Here is a 25,647-nt window from a genome sequence, read left to right as displayed (position 1 = left end):
ACACAAGTTCTTACCGTAAATATTTTTGCCTTGAGACCTTTTTCTGACTTCTATTCTGCCAATTTTGTAAATACACTTTAGTTTTTTTAAAAAAAATATTTTAGATATTTTTAACTTTTCATTTTAAGACACACCTGTAATACCAGGAAACAAATAGAAAATATTTTAGCGTGAACGCTAACCTAACGTCTAGCATTTTGTGCCTTGGATGACTGGGGAGAGAACAAAACCAGGACCTTCTTCAGATTGTGTAAGGATTATACTTTATATTTTTAATAATCTTTGGGATATTCTAAACAACTGATTTTGGCAAACTACAAGGATTTACTAAATTCCTACATAACTCAATACATATAGTAATACAAACTTGTGGAGGACAATTTAATTGATATTATTTGTTCATAGTCATCACAGGTTAAATGTTCAGGGGTCAGAATACTAACCTGAAGGGCGAGAAGAGAAGAAAATGATAATGAGTTAAAAGGACTCTTATTGGGAAGATGAACCATAGCCTGGGTGTTTTTACTTTTAAAATCTTCTATTCTTTGGCTGAGCCATTTACCAGATGTCTGCTTCATGCAGTTATTACTTATTAAATATTCTCTCATTTATGTAAGCTGTTATATGGCTTCTAACTTTAGGAGCAATTTTTTACATTTTCATAAAAAAATTGCCAAATGTATATTTTGAGGAATATATTCAAGTGACTAAATTCTATATAATAGAACGATCCCATAGATTATCCAAATTTAGTAACTGAACTCCTCAAAATACTTAAAACAATTTTTGAGAAGTTTTTTTTAACCTTTTAAGTACTTCACATGATTAAAAGAAATGAAGGTGCGATTTAGAAATTAGGATTTTTTTTTTTGGAGAATCCATTCATACAGACCCAAAAATGACACATTCACAATGGATTAAATGATAAAATGCAAAGTTTGATTCCTGAGGAAATGGCTGCATGGGTACACAAGAAGAAACTAACAGAGGGGCACTAAAGTTTTTCTTTAATGCAGTAATATGAGGTCAGGATGAGATGTACACTCACCGGCCACTTTATTAGGTACACCTGTCCAACTGCTCGTTAACACTTAATTTTTAATCAGCCAATCACATGGCGGCAATTCAGTGCATTTAGGCATGTAGACATGGTCAAGACAATCTCCTGCAGTTCTCCCGAGCATCAGTATGGGGAAGAAAGGTGATTTGAGGCCTTTGAACGTGGCATGGTTGTTGGTGCCAGAAGGGCTGGTCTGAGTATTTCAGAAACTGCTGATGTACTGGGATTTTCACGCACAACCATCTCTAGGGTTTACAGAGAATGGTCCGAAAAAGAAAAAACATCCATTGAGCGACAGTTCTGTGGGCGGAAATGCCTTGTTGATGCCAGAGGTCAGAGGAGAATGGGCAGACTGGTTCGAGCTGATAGAAAGGCAACAATGACTCAAATCGACACCCGTTACAACCAAGGTAGGCAGATGGGCTACAGCAGCAGAAGACCACACCGGGTGCCACTCCTTTCAGCTAAGAACAGGAAACTGAGGCTACAATTTGCACAAGCTCATCGAAATTGGACAGTAGAAGATTGGAAAAACGTTGCCTGATCTGATGAGTCTCGATTTCTGCTGCGACATTCGGATGGTAGGGTCAGAATTTGGCGTCAACAACATGAAAGCATGGATCCATCCTGCCTTGTATCAACGGTTCAGGCTGGTGGTGGTGGTGTCAAGGTGTGGGAAATATTTTCTTGGCACTCTTTGGGCCCCTTGGTACAACGCCACAGCCTACCTGAGTATTGTTGCTGACCATGTCCATCCCTTTATGACCACAATGTACCCTGTAACATCTGATGGCTACTTTCAGCAGGATAATGCGCCAGGTCATAAAGCTGGAATCATCTCAGACTGGTTTCTTGAACATGACAATGAGGTCACTGGACTCAAATGGCCTCCACAGTCACCAGATCTCAATCCAATAGAGCATCTTTGGGATGTGGTGGAACGGGAGATTCGCATCATGGATTCGCAACTGTGTGATGCCATCATGTCCATATGGACCAAAATCTCTGAGGAGCTTCCAGCACCTTGTTGTATCTATGCCACGAAGAATTGAGGCAGTTCTGAAGGCAAAAGGGGGTCCAATCCGTTACTAGCATGGTGTACCTAATAAAGTGGCCGGTGAGTGTATATTACAGATACTGCACGTTGCTGTGTTTATAGCTTATTGTGGAGATTGTATTAACTCTTTATGGGTGGAGGAAAAGAAAATCATCAATTTTGCTTTGGATTGCTTTTTTTTACCGTTCAATGTACAACTATAAAGTAATACTTTGAGGGGGAGATTAATAATATACTGGTATGATTTAACCCTGCCCCTCCCATCATGATGGATCTATTAGAAGTATTTGGCCTCCTGATAGATCCAGCTGTCGGCTGCGCTCCCAGACAATCCTACAACAGGAAAGTTTTTCCTGTATATTTTTGTAGCAATTCACCACAAATATTTATTGTACAAATTGTAATGGATGCGGCAGTGCCAGTTATGTGTTTTGTTTCTGCATAATGTGATAGTAGAAGTGCTGTTTTGGTGGACTTCTTAATTTATTTATTTTTGCACGTTGTTTTTTAATTTTTTTATGTGCCACATAGTTGTACTTGAACAAACAAATTCTGACAAGAAACTAATAACAAAGTAACAAAGTAGTAACAAGATGACATCTATTTTTGGACATACAATATGGATTCCTAAAGGTTTGTGTGCTGGATCTAGATGCATCTAGAAAGATAGGGCAGGATATTGATTCCTCTTTTTTTATTTAAATTATCAATAGTTTTTGGATGCCTGGGCTTGATTACATAAACTGTCATGTAGAAGATAGGAAGTTAAAATCTGTGGACAAAATAGAAGAAATTGAAGAATGAGAGGAGACTACAAGGCAATCCCCAGATTTTTAAAATCCCAAGTTAGATCTAGACATGAGCAAATCTATTAAACAATTTTTTGATTTGGTACAAATCTTGCCACCTTATCGAATCCGAATCTAAAGTATCATGGAAGATCAATTACACATGAGTGCTTCCTCTGCGATCCTTATCGTAAGCCAATAGTCATATCTATTACGGTTGTAAATTTGGGCTTTAAAGAAAATCTACCATTAAAATCAATCATCATGAACCAGTCACAGTTACTCGTAGATCCAGGCACTGTGAATGTGATAAGCTTCTTATATTTGTCATCCATGGCCTCCTTCCTTTTAAACAACTTTTAAAATGATGATAATAATCCAGACGCTCTGGGTCTGTTATCAGAGCCCCTCTGTGCTGCATGCAGATTCACAGGCTGTTATATTCTAAAGAGCATCCCCCCCACCCCCTGTGTCGTCAGTGCTGTCCTGATTACAGGAAGTGGGAGGGTGAGACTGAGATCTGCTGCTGCAGTGTTACAGCAGCTTGTGAATCCAGAACACAAAGGTATACAATAATATGTCCATAGCCCTTCTGGATCATTAGCATAATTTTAAAAGTTTATTTTAAAAGGAAGGAGGCCAGAAGATTATTTCAGACATGGTGCCTGGATCTATGCATAATCAATAACATAATAGATTCCCTTTAATCTTACTCACTGATTTTTCTTTTTCAGAATATCAAACTTTTATGGATAATAATAGGTTTATTTTACAAAAAAATGAAAGAACAGGAGTCACGATTCGGGATGAGTGGATCCTCTGGACCACTGCAGGAGGTGGTACCAGCTGAGACCTGGGACTGGAAGTGGCACCTGGTCTTTACTAGAGCCCACTGCAAAGCGGGATGGTCTTGCTGTGGCAGGGTATCACCAGGTCGTTCACAGGTGTGACTAGCCCGCGTTGGCAGCTGAGGTCGAGGTACCTTAGCAGGAGACACTCTCGTGGTCAGGCTCAGGCACAGGGTCAGGGTCAGGGCAGGCGGCAGAGATGCAAGTCCAATGCAGGGTCAGCAACGGGAAGTCCAGGCAGATGTGAACGGGAACACAGGCACACAGGACACAGGAATGCAGATAGCAGGCCGGGTCTGATTAACTCTGCCCATTAGACTGGGGATGATAGGCGGAAGAAAAGTCCAATTTCACTTGAAGTTTGTTGCAGAGAGAATGCCAGAAGTTAGAGACGAACTGAACCCCACGTCAAAGAAGATGTGCTGGGGAAGTCCATGGAGTCGTAAAATGTGACGGAAGAACTGGCTGGCGGGATGAACTGCCAGGAGTAATATACAAAGCTCAGAAACCGCTGTATAGTGCGTAGTCCTATAGGACGAGGCCACTGAAGAACTGCAGATAGCTTGGCAGGATCCATCCGGAAATCTCTGTTGGAGATGATATAGCTGAGAAATGGAAGACTCTGCTGATGGAATTGGTACTTCTCAAGTTTGGCGTAAAGGCGATTGGCCCTTAAATGACTCAGGACCCTGCCGTACGTGGACTTAGTGGGTCTCAAGGTCCAGAGAAAATACCAGAATATCATCCAAACCGACCACTACACAGACATAAAGCAAGTCTCTAAAGATGTCATTAACAAATTCCTGGAAGACGTCTGGTGCGTTACTGTGTCCAAATGACATCACCAGGTACAAGTGTCCATCACTGGTATTTAAAGCGGTCTTTCACTCATCTCCCTGGCAGATACGAATGAGGTTGTAGGCCCCACGAAGATCCAATTTGGAGAAGATCTTGGCTCCATGAAGATGGTCAAAGAGCTTCGTGATCAACAGCAACGGATAGTGATTCTTAACTGTGACCTTGTTAAGTCCACAATAGTCAATGCATGGACGGAGGGACCCATCCTTTTTGGTCACAAAGAAAAAACCTGCACCAGGGAAGAGGACTTACGTATGAATCCCCTTTGCAGGTTTTCTTTGATATAGTCCAACATGGCTGGTACTGATAGTGGGCAAACACGGCCCTGCGGAGGGGACGTACCCGGCAGCAGCTCCACAGGACAGTTATAGTTATCTTGGCTTGCTTCTTTGAGAAGACGTCAAAAAAGTCCTTATAGCAAGTGGGAAGATCCAGCCGACACCTGGGACTGGAGTCTAAGTGGCACCTGGTCTTCATCAGAGCCATCGGGATGGTCTTGCTGCAGCGGGATACCACCAGCTCGTTCCACAGGTGCGACTAGCCCGCGGTGGGAGCCGAGGTCGAGTTACCTTAGCAGGAGACAGTCTCGTGGTCAGATTCAGGCACAGGGCCAGGGCAGGCCGCAGAGATGCAAGGTCAAGTCCAATCCGGAGTCAGCAATGGGAGGTCCAGGCAGATGGGACACAGGCACACAGGAACGCAGGAATGCAGGAATACAGGACACAGGAACGCAGGACATGGGAACTCTGGAGCAGGAACATAAGGGAACTCAGGAGCAGACATACACAGGAATGGAGGAACACAGAAAAACAGGAGCAGGAATGCAGGAATATCGCTGGGGAGCTTTCTCTCAGGCATAGGAACAAAGATGTGGCAGGGTTATCAGGAAGAGGTAGGCTTTAATAGATTGCCTGAAAATGGGAAGCGCCAATTAACGACACGCTGGCCCTTTAAATCTTTTGAAGCCAGCGCACATGCGCCCTAAGAGCCGGGGACGCGTGCGCACATCTGAGGAGGATGAAGCAGGTGCCGGCGCTGGTAAGTTGCATGTGCGGCGTGCTGGCGATGAGATAGGGGTGAGCCGGTTACATTAGCCGTGGACATTGGCAGGGTAGCTATAAACTGGGGTAGGGGCTGGCTATATAGTAGGGGCTAGCATCCAGAGATCTTTCCGAGAGGTTACAGTGGGATGAAAGGTCCGTCTGTGATAGGGATTTTTTTATGCAGGGCCCCAACAGCCCTCTTGACTTTTGTAAGGTGAGTCCTAATTAATCATTTCATGGTTGTCCTGGTACCAGGAACTTCAACACAAAACTAAGACACGTCAATCTCTTGTATGTAAAGATCTTCTCCCGTTTAATATCTCCAACACATAATATCACAGACAGAAGAGTAATCAAAGGGGCGTGAATAGCATACTGCAAAACTATTGGACATCAGCACATTCTGGGAAAAAGTTAATTAATTTTGCTCAGTTTTTAGAGACCTTGTACACAGATATTGTTTATACTAATTTCCTCTGCCAGAAGGAGATAACTGGACTCCAGAATCATAATATAATGTAGCATCAAGGACAGACTGGCTTCTCATTAAATGTCACAGGGTATTAGCTGACAGGCCAGCAAACAGGTTACATAAAATGAAGTTTAAATCATGACATTAACTTGACAATGGTCAGGGAACATGGCCGCTGTATCTAAGATGGCGGACAGTAGTCAAGATGGCGGACAGTAGTCAAGATGGCGTCCAAAACCAGTGCAATCTCCTTAACAGTCTGTAACTAGGGGTTGTCTGTAAGTCAGGTGTCCTTAAGTCAGGGACCACCTGTATTTGAACGTAAATACAAATCATTGAACAAGTAATTTATTGATAATAACCACAGATTTTTTCCTTTCTAGAAAAATATATGATATGATCCTTGCAGTCTCAGTCATATTGGAAAATGATGGACCTAGTGATACTTTTTTTTCTAGGTAAGTCATTCAGTATTAACTTTCTCAAAGTAGTTATAGGGATTCTCTAGCCATTCAGGCCTGATGCAAATGTAGATCTATAATCTGATGTAGACTCTATCATCTGTGTAATACAAATCATTAGATTACTCAGAAAGTGTATGCTTGATGTAAAGGGGGCTGTCTCTGAAGGAAACCTACCATCAAAAGCCATCATTATAAACCAGGGACATAGATGTAGGCACTGTGACTGGTTTATCATAATGGATTTTTTTAAAATTTAAGTTTCACAGCATGACAACAGTCACATGTCATGGGTATTGTTACAATGATACGTAACTATACATTTAACAGATAAAATAATAACTTTTAAAAAACAGAGTCAACATTAATATGTGCTACAAAATGCGCATGGTTAATTGAGTGGACAGAAAAAGGTCTTAGTGCACACACTATGATGTCAGCAAGCAGCAAGGAACAGCTGCCAACAACAACAAGAAGAGGACCCGCAGGGTGTTTTGGAATTTGTTTTTTGTTATGTGCCTACTGGGGGCCGGGTTTTGGCAGTATACTAGGTGGAAGGGGCTGGTTATATACTGTATACTGGGGGCAGGGGGATAGCTATATAATGGGGGCATGGCATAGTTATATACTGGGGGCATGGGCTGGCTGGCTATATACTTGGAGCATTGACTGGCGGGCTATATACTAGCAATTCCTGTTAAAGAAAATGGACCCGTACTAGAAAATAATGCGAAAGGGCAAATGCCACATAAAGAAAGGACACAAATAAATATAAAACCACTTACTCAAGGAACAAACAAAACCTACATGGGAATATACTAATGGCTAATGGCAATGATAAAAATGAAATATTTATTCAATACATTTAAAACATTAAACAGTCATCGGTGATTTCATAGCAAAAACATATAAGTGCCAGGCAGCAAACACATCATATATATTCATACATATATATATATATATATATATATATATATATGAGCTGGCTGTCTTTATATCGGGGGCATAGGCTTGAGGCATTGGCTTGCTGGCTATATACTGGGGAGAATGTGCTGGCTATGTACTAGGAGCTGGCTATATACTGGGGAAGGGACTGGCTATATACTGTGTGCAGGGGTTAGTTATATACTGGAGACATGGGCTGGCTCACTATATACTGGTGGGCATGGGCTGGGTATATACTGGGGCATTGGCTGGCTGGCTTTCTACTGGTGGTCATGGGTTGGCTGACTATATGCTGGTGGGCATGCACTGGCTATATACTAGGAGCGTGGGCTGGCTCTTTATTTAGGGGCATGGGCTGGAAATATACTGGGGAAGGGACTGGCTATACACTGGGGTAATGGCCTAGCTATATACTGGGTGCAGGGGGCTAGTTATATAATGGGGGCATGGGCTGGCAATATACTGGGGAAGGGACTGGCTATACACTGGGGTAATGGCCTAGCTATAAACTGGAGGCGGGGGGCTAGTTATATAATGGGGGCATGGGCTGGCTATATACTGGGAGCATGGGCTGGCTCTTTTTGGGGGGCATGGGCTGGGTAAATAAATAGCTATGTGCTGGGTGGGGGCTGTGACCAATGCATTTCCCACCAGTGGCAAGATGAAGCGTAGGACTAGAATGAAACGACTTGTCCCGATAGCGCATCCTTATTAGTAACTCTCTCTTCTGTTGTGTATACCAATTTTAAAGATGAATAAATGAAGAAGAAATTTTTAAAGAAGTGGTGAGTGAAAACTTTTCTTTTCTCCTTTTTTGCGCATTCATGACCACTGGTAAAATGAAAGCTCAGCTGTAATCGGTTGCCATGGGCAACTAGAAATATTCTGACTCTCAGACAGCTTGATAAATCTGCCCCTATATGGTGCATCGGACAGAAAAATGGTTCCAACACTTCATGAATAAATGTACAAGCAGTTTGCACATTCTTTTCAGTGCAAAGTCAGACAGAAAACTGCCGTAAATGTTGGCCATTGTCTTGTCTCGCCTGCCAGTTGTTGTTGTCGGCTTCTACAGAAGGATTGTAGCTGCATATATGGAAACTGCCAGTTTGTGGGAGGTCGAACTCCTGGATAATCTATTCCATTGATTTCAACCTACCCTCTATCGGGTGTAAAATGTGCCTGACCGGGGCAATCCCATTTTGCTTCCTCATGGTATAAATTCTACTGGTTATTTCTGGTTAACACTCATGATGTCGGAGTGGCCCATGCTTTGAAAGTTTAAATAGCAATTTGTATTCTTACCTAAGAACCTTCCAGGCAATTGTTGTGTTTCGTAGTAAGACCTTTTGTTATCTACTCTGGGGAGTATGGAAAATGGGCTGTGGAAAAGAGCTGTAAGATCATATGGTTCCACCATCACTTTTTCAAGGGCAAAGTTGGAGCAGTAGTTTTCTGTTATATACCCAATCTTGGTTGTGACGTCCTATGCAAACGAGGTTACAATAATGTATGTGAAGGAAATTCATCCCAACTATCACAAGTGGTTGCACCAGCGATTCTTCCTCTTTTCCCCTTGTCATACAGATTGTGTGAACCATGAATGTAAGTGTGCTACATCCTACCTATTGAAAAATAATGGAATTGTCTGTAGGGGATATAACAGATTTTGGAAACTTATCATCTTAACTCGATGAGTATTAGCAAAATTCATAAAACATCATCATCCTTGATTACAAAGTTGCTCATGTCATCAGTGGCGTGACTAGGAATAAGTTGTCCCCAAAGCAAACTTTTGGCTCCCTTTACTAATAACATGTCCCAGCAGCAGCCTCCCCTCACTAACAACATGTCCCAGCAGTGGCCTCCCTTCACTACTAACATGTCTAGCAGCAGCCTCCCTTCACTAACAACATGTCCAACAGTGGCCTCCCCTTACTAATAAAATGTCCCAGCAGTGACATCCCTTCACTAATAATATGTCCCAGCAGCAGCCTCTCTTCACTAATAACATGTCCAGCAGCAGTCTTCCATCACTAAAAACATGTCCAGCAGCATCCTCCGCTCACTGATAACATGTCCAGTAGCAGCCTCCATTTACTAATAACATGTCCCAGCAGTGGCTGCTCTTCACTAATAACATGTCACAGCAGCAGCCTATCCTCACTAATAACATGTCCAGCAGCAGCCTCCTCTCACTAATAACATGTACAGCAGTAGCCTCCCTACACTAATTACATGTCCAGCAGTGGCCCCGCTTCCCTAATAACATGTCCAGCAGCAGCCTCCTCTCACTAATAACACTAATCACATGTCCCTGACGATTTGCAACATATACAGTTTTTTATAGTAATTATACAGCTTTAAAAGTATTATCAATAAGATGTTTGGAATAATGCATCAAACACTTAAAAGGGTCTACTTTCACTAATAACATGTCCCAGCAGTGGCCTCCCTTCTCTAATAACATGTCCCAGCAGCAGCCTCCAATCACTAATAACATGTCCCAGGAGCAGCCTTCCGTCAATAATAACATGTCCCAGCAGCGCCCTCCCCTCACTGTCCAGCAGTGGCCTCTCCTTACCAAAAACAGCAGCAGCCTCACCTCACTAATAACATGTCCCAGAAGCAATCTCCCTTTACAGATAAAATGCCACAGCAGTGGCCTCCCTTCACAAATAATAAAGTTACCCTCCAGTGTACAGGTGGAGATTGGGTTTTCCCTGTCTCTTCTCTCCTTTTTCTCTCCAAAAAAACGGCACGATCGGCTCCTCCAGCTCTTCCGAGGCTCACCATGCGCATCTGGTCATGTGGCTGACACAACGTTGCGACAACTGCGATGGCGACAGTGGGTGGACCGCGGAAGCGGTAAGTGAATAACAAGAGGACAGTCACAGGAAGACAGGGGGATGGAGGGTGGCAGAAAGGGGCAGAGGGGAGGGACAGAGGAGAGCGGAGAGGGGTAGAGGGGGAAGGAAAGAGGCAGGAATGGTTGTTTATTCCGAGCACAGCCCCTGTTGTGCCGCGTAGCAGCTGCAAGAGCTGGGGCCGGGAGTGCGGCACAGTAGCACTGCAGAAGTGACATTAGGCAGACTGTCAGACATTATGGGGCACATTTACGTACGCGTCCCTGTGCGATCCCCTACCAGTGTGTGCCCGATATCCTGCATGTGTCGCTTCCACGCTCCGGTCCGCCAGAGTTCATCTTGTTCTTCCCGGTGCTTAGCTTGTGACACAATTTAAATGTTAAGGTCCTCCCCCCGATTTGTGTCGCATGAAAGCCGGCGCCGATGTGCCAAAATGTGATTACGTAGGCCAAAATCCCGAGTTAAATGCGATGGAAATCATCGGAATATCCAGGAATAGTACAGTCCGCGGACCCTTAGTAAATGAGCCCCTATGATTGTGCCGCGGGCCCCTGCAGCTCACAGGCCCTGTAACAGGTGCTACGGCTGTAGTTACGCCTCTGCGTGAAATTAAATAGAATGTATTAATAAGTGGATTATAAAAGTGCTCATTATAGTGAATAGCATGCAGTATTATGTAAATCAGCGGCCCTGTGTTCCTGTAGCGGTCCTGTGTTCCTGTGGCAGTCCTGTGTTCCTGTGGCGGTCCTGTACTCCTGTGGCGGCCCTGTAATCCTAAGGTCCTTCAATCCAGCTGAGGTTCTGCCATCCAGCCGTCTGTTCCTGTGTCCCGCTCTGTTGATCCGTTCCTGTGGTTCCTGTGCCATCCTGTGGTTCTTGTTGCCTGGTTCCCTGCCTTGGCTGCCACCGCAGGCCTAGTTGCACCCTTGGAAGACCTGATGGCCACTTAGACTCTGGTCCCGAGTTGCAGCTAGTACCATCATTCCTTGCAGTGGTCCAGAGGGTCCACAGACTCTTTCTAGAGACTCTTACGGTTCGCCCAGACAAACCGTGACAGTAAGATAGGGCCATGGACTCTGCCAATGTCATAAATTCTGCTAAATCCATGGACTGTGTTAAGGATCCACATCAGCTACTGGCTGATTTGCCCGACAAATGTGATGGCAACACTGAATTGTGCAGAAACTGTGTTTTCCAGTGCTCGCTGCACATTGAACCGATGTGCTCCCAGTTCACTGCCGAACACTCTAAGGTGGCATTTGTCTTCTGTTTGTTCTCTGGAGAGGCCCTGGTCTGGGCTACTCCTCTATGGGGAAGTGGCGATCTGGACATGGCTACCTATACCACGTTCCCAGCAAAAATCTGGTCCAGGTTCGAACAACCTCAAGCCCTGCTTGGCCCTGGTGTTATCAGAGTCTCCGGCTTTCCCAGAGGCTGCTCAAGAGTCTACGGCCTTCCCAGAGCCCACTCCAGAGTCTCCGACCTTCCCAAAGGCTGCTCTAGAGTCCCTGGCCTTCCCAGAGGCCGCTCTGGAGTCTCCGGCCTTCCCAGAGGTCGCTCCAGAGTCTAATCCAGATCATCCTCATAATCCGGCCCCTCCCTTCACTCTCTGCTGGATCTTCAAGTCATTATCCTGAAGTGATAGCCCTCTTGTGTTTCCTAGTGTTCCAGCGTTCCCAGGTTTCCTCAATGTGTCTGTACTCCAGTGTTCCTCTTAGTACCTGTATTCCCGTGTTTCTGTGGCAGTCCTGTGATCCTGTGGGGGTCCTGTGTTCCTGTGGTGGTCCTGTGTTCCTGTGGTGGTCCTGTGTTCATGTGGCGGTCCTGTGTTCATGTGGCGGTCCTGTGTTCCTGTGGCGGTCCTGTGTTCCTGTGGCGGTCCTGTGTTCCTGTGGCGGTCCTATGTTCCTGTGGCGGTCCTGTACTCCTGTGGTGGCCCTGTACTCCTGTGGCAGAACTGTACTCCTGTTGTGGCCCTGTAATCCCAAGGTCCTGCCTTCCAGCCGATGGCCACTTAGACTCTGGTCCCGAGTTGCAGCTAGTACCATCATTCCTTGCAGTGGTCCAGAGGGTCCACAGACTCTTTCTAGAGACTCTTACGGTTCGCCCAGACAAACCGTGACAGTAAGATAGGGCCATGTACTCCGCCAATGTCATAAATTCGGCTAAATCCATGGACTGTGTTAAGGATCCACATCAGCTACTGGCTGATTTGCCCGACAAATGTGATGGCAACACTGAATTGTGCAGAAACTGTGTTTTCCAGTGCTCGCTGCACATTGAACCGATGTGCTCCCAGTTCACTGCCGAACACTCTAAGGTGGCATTTGTCTTCTGTTTGTTCTCTGGAGAGGCCCTGGTCTGGGCTACTCCTCTATGGGGAAGTGGCGATCTGGACATGGCTACCTATACCACGTTCCCAGCAAAAATCTGGTCCAGGTTCGAACAACCTCAAGCCCTGCTTGGCCCTGGTGTTATCAGAGTCTCCGGCTTTCCCAGAGGCTGCTCAAGAGTCTACGGCCTTCCCAGAGCCCACTCCAGAGTCTCCGACCTTCCCAAAGGCTGCTCTAGAGTCCCTGGCCTTCCCAGAGGCCGCTCTGGAGTCTCCGGCCTTCCCAGAGGTCGCTCCAGAGTCTAATCCAGATCATCCTCATAATCCGGCCCCTCCCTTCACTCTCTGCTGGATCTTCAAGTCATTATCCTGAAGTGATAGCCCTCTTGTGTTTCCTAGTGTTCCAGCGTTCCCAGGTTTCCTCAATGTGTCTGTACTCCAGTGTTCCTCTTAGTACCTGTATTCCCGTGTTTCTGTGGCAGTCCTGTGATCCTGTGGGAGTCCTGTGTTCCTGTGGTGGTCCTGTGTTCCTGTGGTGGTCCTGTGTTCATGTGGCGGTCCTGTGTTCATGTGGCGGTCCTGTGTTCCTGTGGCGGTCCTGTGTTCCTGTGGCGGTCCTGTGTTCCTGTGGCGGTCCTATGTTCCTGTGGCGGTCCTCTACTCCTGTGGTGGCCCTGTACTCCTGTGGCAGAACTGTACTCCTGTTGTGGCCCTGTAATCCCAAGGTCCTGCCTTCCAGCCGAGGTCCTGCCATCTTGCCGTCTGTTCCTGTGTCCAGCTCCGGTAATCCGTCCCTGTGGTTCCTGTGCCATCCTTTGGTTCCTGTTGCATGCTTCCCTACCTTGGCTTCCACCGCGGGCCTAATCGCACCCGGGGAACGACCTGGTGGCTCCCCACCACAGCAAGACCATCCTGCTTTGAGGTGGGCTGTGGCAGAGACCAGGGCCCCTGGATGCGGATAGTACCATCATTCCCCATGATGGTCCAGAGGGTTCACAGACTCTTTCTACAGAGACTCTCTGTCGGTTCGCCCAGCCAAACCGTGACAATCACCGGACAATGGCATTTTCCTTTTCAGTATTCTTACATTAATGTTTCAAGGATATATAACTGTTAGCAAAATATTAATCTGTAATAACAAAATATAACTATTGACGGACATCTACAACCAGGATGACAGATTGTAAACCAAGCACACTGACCTACTGGTGTCTGCCCCCTCTGGCGAGATCTGCTCATCTTTTACCTTCTTTTGTTCTTTTTAAAAAAGAAAAAGGGTATCAAAATTATGCAATTATGCCTGAAGGGTTCTGAGCTAAATAGCTGTTAATTGAGCCTGGAGCCCCTTGGACATTTATGCGTAATTTGCAAAGCCTTTTTTGTAAAAACAAGGGCATAAGAAGCTAAAATATGAGTAGATCCTGCCAGAAGAGGTCACAATCCAGCACGTACGTGTAATTAGTTTACAATCATTCATCCAGGTCACAGATTTCCTTTAAATCCAGCAAACATCATAAAACAACAATGAGTAATTATTAACAGACATATATTAAATTGGTTTACAAGCACATATTCATCAACAGCACCAAGATTAGGTTGGATTTCCACTGTGAAAATTGCTGCGCCACCGACTGATCACTTTGGTGGGGATTGAACTCTGTGCATAATTTTAATATATGATAAAGGACTTCATGTTTCCCCAGTTTTCAGATAAGATGACAGCTCCGTGCCGCCATTCACTAAGATTGTGCATTCAAAATCCTGCAAGCGTCGCTTCCATACTCAGGTCCGACAGAGTTCACCATTTCTTTAGTGATGCATTTTAGGGCTTGGGCTTGCGACACAATTTAAAAATTAAATCCCGCACTCCGTCCGAATCAGTCGGACTGTCTGATGGCACGCCCGCTAAATCGTGTCGCATTGACACCAGCTGTGCCACAAAGGGTCATGTGCTCCCCAGTCCCACTGCACATACCGGTGCAAGACGTGTGACCCCCAAAAAAGGTGAACAGCCCGACAAATGTGCAGCACGCAGCCCATAGTAAATGAGCCCCATTATTTGTATCTAAACCCTAAAATTTCCCATTCTGTTAAAATAATTAGTGATGTGGTAAAAAAGTGATTTGTCTTCATTTTTCAGGTATGAGCACAGCGTCCCCAGTGTCTGCAACTACAGTGTCCACTCCTCCATCTACTGCTACAAGTCTTTCCTCATACGCCAATATTTCTGCACAACCAACAACAATAATCTATAACTTCACTACTCAACCATCGTCATCGAGTACATCATCTGGCGGCAGTGGTTCCTATAACTTATCTCTTTTTAGTAGCGGTATGTAATTATCACTGTTTTCTGCTTATTATTTGCTTATATACATTCCATCTATTAGATTGGTGGATCTGAACCAGTAGTTCTTGTGTGTCCTACAAGTAGTGTCTTCTACAGGTAGTAATGAGGAGCAGGAATGGACTTCCTCGCGTTTAGTACCAAACTGATCAATATCCTCTGATTAAGTGACTAAGGAGCACAAAATATCGTGGCTACATTTCTTGAAGTTAGTAACATACGAAGCATAAAGAGCTACAATCTCATTGGTCAGTAATTCATTTTTCCCACCAGATCTTCTCTATCCATATGGATCGGCTCTTGATGCTCTATGTCCAGTATCTGATGATGGGTCGTCACCACGTATAAATCTCTCTGTAACTCTTTCTCTGTTGGGACGCAATTATTCATATCTGTATGTGAGTATATATGATATAGGCCCTTGGTTGTAGATGTGCATTGACAACATATATTATTCATACTGTACTTATAATGAGTAGTTTGCTAAATGTGACAGGGATTTTTTATCTATAGATCCTAGAAGCTCAGTAGACCTCAGTGTTTTGTGCAGGTGGAGGTTGTGTAACATTTCTGCTTTTGTATTAACAGGTGAATAACAATGGATTATTGTCATTCAAAGATCCAATTTTTTTATGGACACCAGAACCGCTCCCAACATCACTTGATAATCCATTACTAGCTGTTTTCTGGGCAGATGCTGATAACAGAAGAGGTGGTAACATCTATTATCGGCAGAGCCAGGACACAGGACTTCTGGCTCGGGCAACATCGGACATTAGAAATTACACCCAGGATCAGAACTTCCAGGCCCAGTGGGTGTTTGTGGCTACATGGCACCGTGTTGCATATCATGGATCAACCGGTAATAGGGTAAGATTTATGATATGTAGCTTAAAGGAAATTTATATAAAAAGTGTTATACCTTATATACTTGCAGAACATAAACAAGGTTCTCTATTCTTGATTGGGAATTTGTTATTGTACAATTCTAATGTTTCGGAAACAGTCAAGAAATCCACTAAAATAGCAAATTCTGAGAAATATCTCACTTTCTATTTGTACCTGTAACTATATGAATAATTGGCAGCTCCAGTCCAGTGGATTCAGTCTGCTATGTGCCCTGGGCTGTATGAATATTATCTCCTTTACAAGCCCGGAATTCACTTCCTACATATGGTACTAGAATGAAGCTTCTTGGAGAATGCCTCCCTTCTGCCTGATTCCAATCGGAGGTTTCAAGACCTTTGGAGGTCCTGCTCTTGTGTACATATACTTTGAGAGCAGGAACAGAAGAACAAGGATTTCAAGGGTGAAGGTGTGAAAAAAGTTTTCTAAAATTTGGTGGGTGGTTTGGGTGGCCATGGGCCCCATAGAAGGCTTGGACCCCAGTCTATCGCACAAACTACTTCTATCATAATTCACTACTGCTCCAGACATCTCTTCTTACTAAATATCATCACATAGGAATAATCTGTCATATCCAAATGTGGCTTATAAATTATTTTTGTTTTGCCTTTCATTTAAACTAATTAAAAACTGGACATAATGATTTCTATTTTCATTATAGCACAAAGTTTAAACACTTTTTGAAACTGGGGTAAGAGAGAAATGTTTCTTAATGATTTTGCTATATCTAAGGCCTCATTCACACGCCAGTCTGTGGGGATGTATATGTGGCTGCATATTTGCAGCCACATATACGTCTCCATAGATGGCAATGGTGGCCCGTTGGCGGTACAGTGCCATATATGTGTGGAACCTTTCTATGTCGTTAACCGGGAAAAGATAGAGCATGCGGCCGCTGTTTTCTATGGCGTTGGGGGGGTCACCTCCTCCTCCTCTCCAGCGCATGGTGGTACACATACACCATGTGTGTGTACCCTAAGGCTCATCCAGAAAGTTTTCTGGCACAAACAATAATTTAAATGTATGACCATGGAGACATTTACTGCAGATGCAAAGATGTTGATTATGATGAAGGACTAAATTCTAGTCATTTAGCTTTAGAATGAACTAACTAAATAGATATATACAGCATAACTATGCAGCTAATAGAATTTATCAAAAAACTTATTTATTAACTTCTAGAGGGAAAACAGAGACACAATCAGGAAAATAGAAACACAGAAAAATAGTTGTACATATACTTGTTAAAACCAAGAGAACAATGCATTGAGTAGGACACGGCAAACAGATAGTAAAAAGACAGCCAGTAGGTCTAAGATTCCAAAACGCTGAAGTCCCGAAAATGCTAGCAGACTCCCAGTGTGACTTATTGCACGCACTGGGAAGTGGGCAGACAAACCTCTTGTGAGATATCAGAGTCATGTCCGATAAGGTGGTTCCCTGATATCCAGACCGGTAGGGGAGGAATGTGAGTGGAGGAGGCTTCTGTAAATCACAGCTAGTTTAACTGCCTGCATCCCAAACCACAGTCGACAGGGAACACACAGGGTTAGGGTTAATCAATTAAGAAGCCAGGAGTAAAAACATAGCAGTGCATCTTCTGCCATATTTTATGGAGTGAGGATGACGATAAAGTCAGAACGGACACAGATTATTTGTTTCATAAAACATTTTTTAAAAATATTTTCTCTTTTTTAGGTGAATACATTTCAGGCCGTGCTCATCACTGATGGAAATTCTACATATACTCTATTTAACTATGCGGACATCCAGTGGACGACCGGCACAGACGATGGGGGCGACAGTTCAACAGGACTTGGTGGAACTGCAGCACTGGTAATATTATAGGGAATTATTGTCATTATATGTTAAATAATTAAAAGATAACATTTCTATTTTAACGTTCCCATATCTGTGTCCTGAAACATAAATCCAACAATGTATTCTAGCTAAATATGTTAATCTATTCACTATTTTAATTTACAGTCGCAATACATTCTAATGGGGTGACTTGTCATGAAACTTCTATTTAGAGTATCAGAGTACAGGGGGCTGAGTGCATGCACATGGCACAATTTTTACATTTGGGATAATTTGGGATAAATATGCCCCATATTTATGTTGGTGCTGGTTATTGAAGTAACTACATTTCTGTGTGTGTGATCAAAGAAGTCCCTCAATCTAAGAGAAATCTAACATTGACTTAAACACTGGTATAAAAAGGGCATCTATAAAGCCAAGTTACATGCCTCCAAAGAGAAGCCAATGGCCATTCACCCCCCTAGCTAATAGTCACACTGTCCTCAGTAGCCAATAGTCACACTATCCTCAGTAGCCAATAGTCACACAGTCCTGAGTAGCCAATAGTCACACAGTCCTCAGTAGCCAATAGTCACACTGTCCTTAGTAGCCAATACTCACACTGTCCTCAGCAGTCAAGTCACCTAGTCCTACGTAGCCAATATTAAATTCAACTCACTTATATCAAAATCAATGAATTATTGTAATCTAACTAATAAAATACTCTGAACCCCTGCCTGTTATTTGTTTCTCTCTTTGAAGAACTACTATATACTGTATCAGACCTGCCTGTCACAGGACTTATGTGCAGCAAGTATTGAATACTGGCTCTTCCTGACTATAAGTTACCGGGGCTTCTAAAATATTGGCTTCTGGAAGATGCCCCGATACAAGTTGAAAAAGTTGAATGTGCACGTGGCCTGCTTGCTGGTTCTTTAATCCCTCCCTTTCCATGTAGTGGCTAGTGATCAGCTTGTGATCATCTGTTAGAATTTAAACAGCCTTTTGGGATCAGATTTGCAACCCCAACCAGTAACACTCGGGAACAGGCACCAATCATGGGTGTCAACTGTTTAAATGCCTCTGGCAAAGTCACCAGGCCATGGAACACACTCACTGGCAGTGACATGACGGCACCACAGGTCGTCAGTGGCGATCCTCACGTATATATTGGCGCTCCATACCCCAGTAGCATTTAAATAGTTACCATCTGCGATCTACGCTAGGATTGTGGGTGTTCATAGAGGGGGGGTTGAGATGAAGCCGGATGCAAACTTCTAATGAACTTTGTGGTTCAGGTCGCCCAACACTAAAAGTGACTTCTGCTCTCTGTCTGAAAAGCAGCATACCAGAAATAGCAATAAAAGGGGCAACTGTAGGTTACTTGGCAGCATATGATAATAATTCTGTCTTGCTTATAGTAAAAGAGAGAAAATCAGCAGTAACCAAACATTTCTGGAGCCCCAAATCTAATGCACAGATGTAACCGCGAAGACATAGAAATATTTTTAAGATTATTTTTCAGTGTTTGTTTTGAGTTACTGCTTTAATGTTGGCTACTAAATTATTATATCTCCCTGTATAATAAAAGTCTATATATTTTTCAGGCTGGGTATAACAATGCTGACGGCAGCAGCTACTACACAATCCCCGGCTCCATGACACCGGCCATGATCAATATTTCTTCCACCAGTAACGTCAACTTTACCGGACGCTGGTTTTTCAAAGTGTCTAAATCTCTAAACATCTCACAAAGTGAGTCCAACCTGTTCTTGACCAAATAAATCATTTTAAGATGTGAAAATGTTCCTTTCTAATACATGACTCCCACACAAAGATTTACTGTCAGCCGTCACCTCATCTATGACACCAGATCCAAGTGACACATCTCTGAGTATCTCATCATCCGGGATCCTGTGTCACCTCATATTCTAACCACAATATTGGAACTATTCTTGTTCCTGAAACTAATTATTTACTGATTACAACAGTTCCAAACAATGATGAACAACAATCAGCAATGATCACCAGACAATGGCGTTTTCCTTTTCCGTATTCTTACCTTAATTTTTCAAGGATAAATAACTGTGAGCAAAATAATAATATGTATAAACAAAATGTAATTATTAAAGAACATCTACCACCAGGATGAAGGATTGTAAACCAAGAATACTGACAGTGGTGTCTGTCCCCTCTGGTAGGATCTGCTCTTCTTTTACCCTCTTTTGTTCTTGTATTTACAAAGTAAATGAGTACATTAGTAATTGAGCCCCAATATTGGTATATAAACCCTAAAATTTTCCATTCTGTTAAAATAATTAGTGATTTGATAAAAACGTGATTTGTCTTCATTTTTCAGGTATGAGCACAGCGTCCCCAGTGTCTGCAACTACAGTGTCCACTCCTCCATCTACTGCTACAAGTCTTTCCATATACGCCAATAATTCTGTACAACCAACAACAATAATCTATAACTTCACTACTCAACCATCATCTGGCGGCAGTGGTTCCTATAACTTATCTCTTTTTAGTAGCGGTATGTAATTATCACCGTTTTCTGCTTATTATTTGCTTATATACATTCCATCTATTAGATTGGTGGATCGGAACCAGTAGTTCTTGTGTGTCCTTCAAGTAGTGTCTTCTACAAGTAGTAATGAGGAGCAGGAATGGACTTTCTCGCATTTAGTACCAAACTGATCAATATCCTCTTATTTAGTGGCTTAGGAGCAAAAAATATTGTGGCTACATTTCTTGAAGTTAGTAACATATGAAGCATAAAGAGCTTCAATCTCATTGGTCAGTAACTTATTTTTCCCACCAGATCTTCTCTATCCATATGGATCGGCTCTTGATGATCTATGTCCAGTATCTGATGATGGGTCGTCACCACGTATAGATCTCTCTGTAAACCTCACTCTGTTTGGACGCAATTATTCATATCTGTATGTGAGTATATATGATATAGACCCTTGGTTGTAGATGTGCATTGACAACATATATTATTCATACTGCACTTATAATGAGTAGTTTTCTAAATCTGTCAGGTAAGTGTGACAGGGATTTTGTTATCTATAGATTCTAGAAACCCAGTAGACAGAGAATCATGTAGGTCGGGGGTTTATAACATTACTGCTTTTGTATTTACAGGTGGATAACAATGGATTATTGTCATTCAAAGATCCAATTTCATTATGGTCACCACAACCGCTCCCATTATCACTTAATAATCCATTCCTAGCTGTTTTCTGGGCAGATATGAACAACGCAGAAGCGGGTGACATCTATTATCGGCAGAGCCAGTACTCAGGACTTCTGGCTCGGGCAACATCGGACATTAGAGATTACACCCGGGATCAGAACTTCCAGGCCCAGTGGGTGTTTGTGGCTACATGGCACCGTGTTGCATATCATGGATCAACCGGTAATAGGGTAAGACATATGATATGTAGCTTAAAGGAAATCTTATATAAAGTGGCTTATATACTTGCAGAACATGAATAAGGTTCTCTATTCTTGATTCGTGATTTGTTATTGTACAATCCTAACGCATTGGAAACTGTCAAGAAATCCACTAAGATAGCAAATGCTGTATGAATATTATCTCCCTTATAAGCCAGGAATTCATTTCCTACATATGGTACTAGAATCAAGCTTCTTGGAGGATGCCTCCCTTCTGCCCGCTTCCAATCAACCTGAAATGGCTCATGTGTACATGTGTTTTGAGAGCAGGAACAGATGAACAAGGATTTCAAGGGTGAAAATGTGGAAAGAGCTTGTCTAAAATTTGGTGGGTGTTTTGGGTGGCCATGGGCCAAATAGAAGGCGTGGACTCCGGGCAACCGCCCAAGCCACCTCTATTATAATCCACTTCTGCTCCAGACACCTCTTGACACTCTTTTCGTACTAAATTTCATGACATAGAAATAATCTGGCATATCCAAACGTGGCTTATAATTTTTTTTTCCATTCAGTTAGTAAAAACGATAAACCGGACAAAACAATTTCCATTGTCATTATATCACGAAGTTTAAAAATTTTTGAAAACTGGGATAAGAGAGACATGTATCTTAAAGATTGTGCTATGTCTAAGGCTCTTCCAGAAAGTTTTCTGTCACAAACAATCATTTAAATGAATGGCCATGGAGACATATATCTATATATCTATCTATCTATCTATATATATCTATCTATATGTATATATAACTGTAGGAAAGAGGCAGCACTCCCAGGTAGGTGGAAACGGGTGAGGCTTTATTCCATGTGCAACGTTTCGGCGTTGAAACACGCCTTTTTCAAGCATAAAGTGCAATGTGCATGTCCAAACATTTAAGGACCAAACAAATCGTTGATTGGTCAGAGTACAAAGTGACAATCAACATGATACATAGTAAAGAACAATGCATTGTTAGAAGTGCTACATTAGATATTGGTATATACATTAGTAGATATATAATTAGTGTCATTATTAGGGCAAACAGTAGTGTAAAAAAGCATAGTAAAAAATATTAAAATACGGTCCTCCCACCAGTATCTCGACCCCGCCCACGTCTCCTCCTTTTCATTCATACATTCAGTGGCTCATCTCCATCCACCTGTTATTGGGCGCCGTTTCAGTCGCTAACCGGAAGTGACGTGCACGACCTCTTGTGTGGACCGGAAGTAGAATCGGTTAGGAGCGCGCATGCGCTCTGGGGATGGAAAGATACGGCGGCCATTTTGGGTCTGGGCAGACCTATTCCAGGAGACATCAAAGTGCCAAAAATGCATAGGGGTGTGCATATAGCAGAGAAATATAGCACGGACCGTAGCGGTACCTGTGGTGAGTACCTATAGTGGTTAATGCTCGCTATATGTTGTACCTCCCGTCAGGGGCGGAGCTAGTTTTCAGACCAGCCCGTTCCATTTGGGGATTGCGGTACTGGTACCAACGTCCTGAAGTGCAAGAACATGGAAATCCCACCTCGATGCAAGGACAAAAATAGTGGTGGATGGGGAAAGTAAGCCAATCATCTGTTGGAGACGTGGAAAAGAGATCGTCGGTCGGATGGGAGTGATAGTATAAGAAAATATCTAGTACAAAAGAGAGAAAAAACATATTAAATTGGACATAAGGGTATCTCCCAGTAATAGTTTACACCTATGATTTATGAGGAGTTAGAACATGCAGTATACAATTGATACGTAGCCATATATGAACCCAATCTTACTTATATGACACTTGTAAGGTTATATTCGATTTTGAGGCCATGTGGTTGTAAAGTGTTGAGTCGGTGAATCCACATGAGTTCACGTTTTCTTAATAACAGGCTTCTGTCTCCTCCTCTTCTCAGGGGGGGAATGTGATCAATGAGTGTAAAGCGAGTCGAGATGCCCCGCTTCACTAAAATGTCGGCTAACGGGTAGATCCCGTTTTCCCTTTCTGATGGTATATTTATGGTGTGTTATTCTCACTTTGAATTCATTGGTGGTTTCCCCTGTGGTTTTAAATACATTGGGGAGCATTAACCACTATAGGTACTCACCACAGGTACCGCTACGGTCCGTGCTATATTTTTCTGCTATATGCACACCTCTATGCATTTTTGGCACTTTGATGTCTCCTGGAATAGGTCTGCCCAGACCCAAAATGGCCGCCGTATCTTTCCATCCCCAGAGCGCATGCGCGCTCCTAACCGATTCTACTTCCGGTCCGCACATGAGGTCGTGCACGTCACTTCCGGTTAGCGACTGAAACGGCGCCCAATAACAGGTGGATGGAGATGAGCCACTGAATGTATGAATGAAAAGGAGGAGACGTGGGCGGGGTCGAGATACTGGTGGGAGGACCGTATTTTAATATTTTTTACTATGCTTTTTTACACTACTGTTTGCCCTAATAATGACACTAATTATATATCTACTAATGTATATACCAATATCTAATGTAGCACTTCTAACAATGCATTGTTTTTTACTATGTATCATGTTGATTGTCACTTTGTACTCTGACCAATCAACGACTTGTTTGGTCCTTAAATGTTTGGACATGCACATTGCACTTTATGCTTGAAAAAGGCGTGTTTCAACGCCGAAACGTTGCACATGGAATAAAACCTCACCCGTTTCCACCTACCTTGGAGTGCTGCCTCTTTCCTACAGTTATCTAAACGGACCCTGGCCAGGGGACCTACGGCTGCTGCACCCTAACTTACCTGTGCTGCTTTGGACTCTCCTTTGTTGTATATATATATATATATATGCAACTGAAAACAAGTGAAAGCCACACTATTGTAATTAGAGATGGGCGAATCGCAGTTAGAATTTCAGAAAAAATGCAATTCGTCATGAAGCCGAAGTTTCCGGGAATTCATGGGAACAAAGTTTTTTTTTCCTCCTTTATTACCAAAATGGGCGCAAGTACAACATGTCACATGGTGAAGAGAACTCTGGGAAGGAGAAAGGAACACCCCCGATCACATGTGCAGACCTGTAAGCCAGTGACCGGCAGGCTTATATCACACAGAGTATAAAAGAGGCAGCCATTTTCACACTGCATGTGCTGCCTGTAGCGTACAGCTGCTTCTACTGTACTGTTGTGCTGTTGTGATTTTTGCTCCAAAGGTGTCCATTTTGGGGGATGTGTATACCCCAAATAGCAATTCTTTTTTGTTTCTGAAGTGAAGAGAAAGAAATCAGTGTGTAATCCACATTCTTTCTGTATTGATTTCTGCTTCTATTCCAGGGTGTCCGTTTTGGGTGATCTGCATACCCCAAATAGCAGTTCTTTGTTGTTGCTAAAGTTCAGAGCAAGATTTATGTGTCAAATCCATGTAGTATATAGAGTTGATCTAGTTGATTAACCATTATTTCAGACAGAAAGGTGGCAGGTGGAGCAGGCACAGGGCGCAGCACAGTAAGTGGACGTCACAGCAGGAGTGACTCTGTGAGGCCACAACTGCAGTTGTCTAGCGGCAGTGTGTTGATCAACAACCCAAAAGTTGTTGATTGGTTGACTAGGTCACCCAATTCCTCAAATATAACATTTGACAACCCCAGCCAAGCGTCCATGGTTCGCCAGATGCAACGATTAGTTGGCATGGCCCAGTAGCAGGTCAGCGGCCCTAACCAGTCCTAAACCAGCCTCTGTCCTGTACACATATTACATATATATATATACATACATATTATACATATATACATACATATTATAAATATATACACATATTACACATATATATATATATATATATACATATATATATATATATATATATATATATATATATATATATATATACACATATTACATATATATACACACATATTACATATATATATACATATTACACATATATATATATATATATATATATATATATATATATATATATATATAAGGATAAAGTAACCTTACCTGTTCTTGGAAAAATTGGGGCCTTGTCCTGCAGCGGCGGTGGCGCGGTGCGGGAGTCGGGAGCAGGTAGGACGAGAGCCGGGAGCGGGAAAGAGCCTGGAGCTTGAGCGGGAACGGGGGAGCAGATAGCCGAGAGCCGGGGGGAGACGTGAGCGGGGGTTCAGACTGGATGGAGGGGGAGCCGGTAGCGGAGAGCCGAGAGCCTGGAGGGGGCGGAGAGCGGGAAGGGAGCCTGAAGCTTGAGCGGGGGAAGCAGGGAGCCGGGAGCCGAGAGCCTGGAGGGTGGGAGTCATAAGCGGAGCAGGGGTTGAGAAGGGAATGGAGGAGCAGCCGGGAGCGGAGGTATGGGCGGGAGCGAAAGTATGCGGGGAGTGGGGGGCGGCAGCACATTGGGAGCATGGTGCCAGACAGAGCACTGGAAAGTGTTGCCGGCAGGAGTTTGATGCAGGCAGGCCGGGGGGCAAGGT

General features: G+C 43.4%; 1 protein-coding gene across 1 annotated transcript in view; it reads left to right on the top strand.

Annotated features, from left to right (window-relative positions):
* Positions 1–203: 203 nt before the first annotated feature.
* LOC140065866 (uncharacterized) overlaps positions 204–25,647 on the top strand; it is a 111,522-nt gene continuing 86,078 nt past the window's right edge. Inside the window, exons 1-10 of the mRNA XM_072113426.1 lie at positions 204–250; positions 6,510–6,584; positions 14,872–15,063; positions 15,352–15,476; positions 15,667–15,948; positions 17,683–17,820; positions 19,392–19,539; positions 20,144–20,320; positions 20,609–20,733; positions 20,935–21,216. Of these exons, the coding sequence (XP_071969527.1) occupies positions 6,554–6,584; positions 14,872–15,063; positions 15,352–15,476; positions 15,667–15,948; positions 17,683–17,820; positions 19,392–19,539; positions 20,144–20,320; positions 20,609–20,733; positions 20,935–21,216 (1,500 nt within the window). The 5' untranslated portion in view covers positions 204–250; positions 6,510–6,553. The remainder of the gene's footprint in view (positions 251–6,509; positions 6,585–14,871; positions 15,064–15,351; positions 15,477–15,666; positions 15,949–17,682; positions 17,821–19,391; positions 19,540–20,143; positions 20,321–20,608; positions 20,734–20,934; positions 21,217–25,647) is intronic.

This window comes from Engystomops pustulosus, chromosome 6, assembly GCF_040894005.1.
Source record: "Engystomops pustulosus chromosome 6, aEngPut4.maternal, whole genome shotgun sequence".
Lineage (NCBI taxonomy): Eukaryota > Metazoa > Chordata > Amphibia > Anura > Leptodactylidae > Engystomops > Engystomops pustulosus.
The sequence above is the reverse complement of the archived record's forward strand: the minus strand, read 5'-3'. Positions and strand labels throughout refer to the sequence as shown.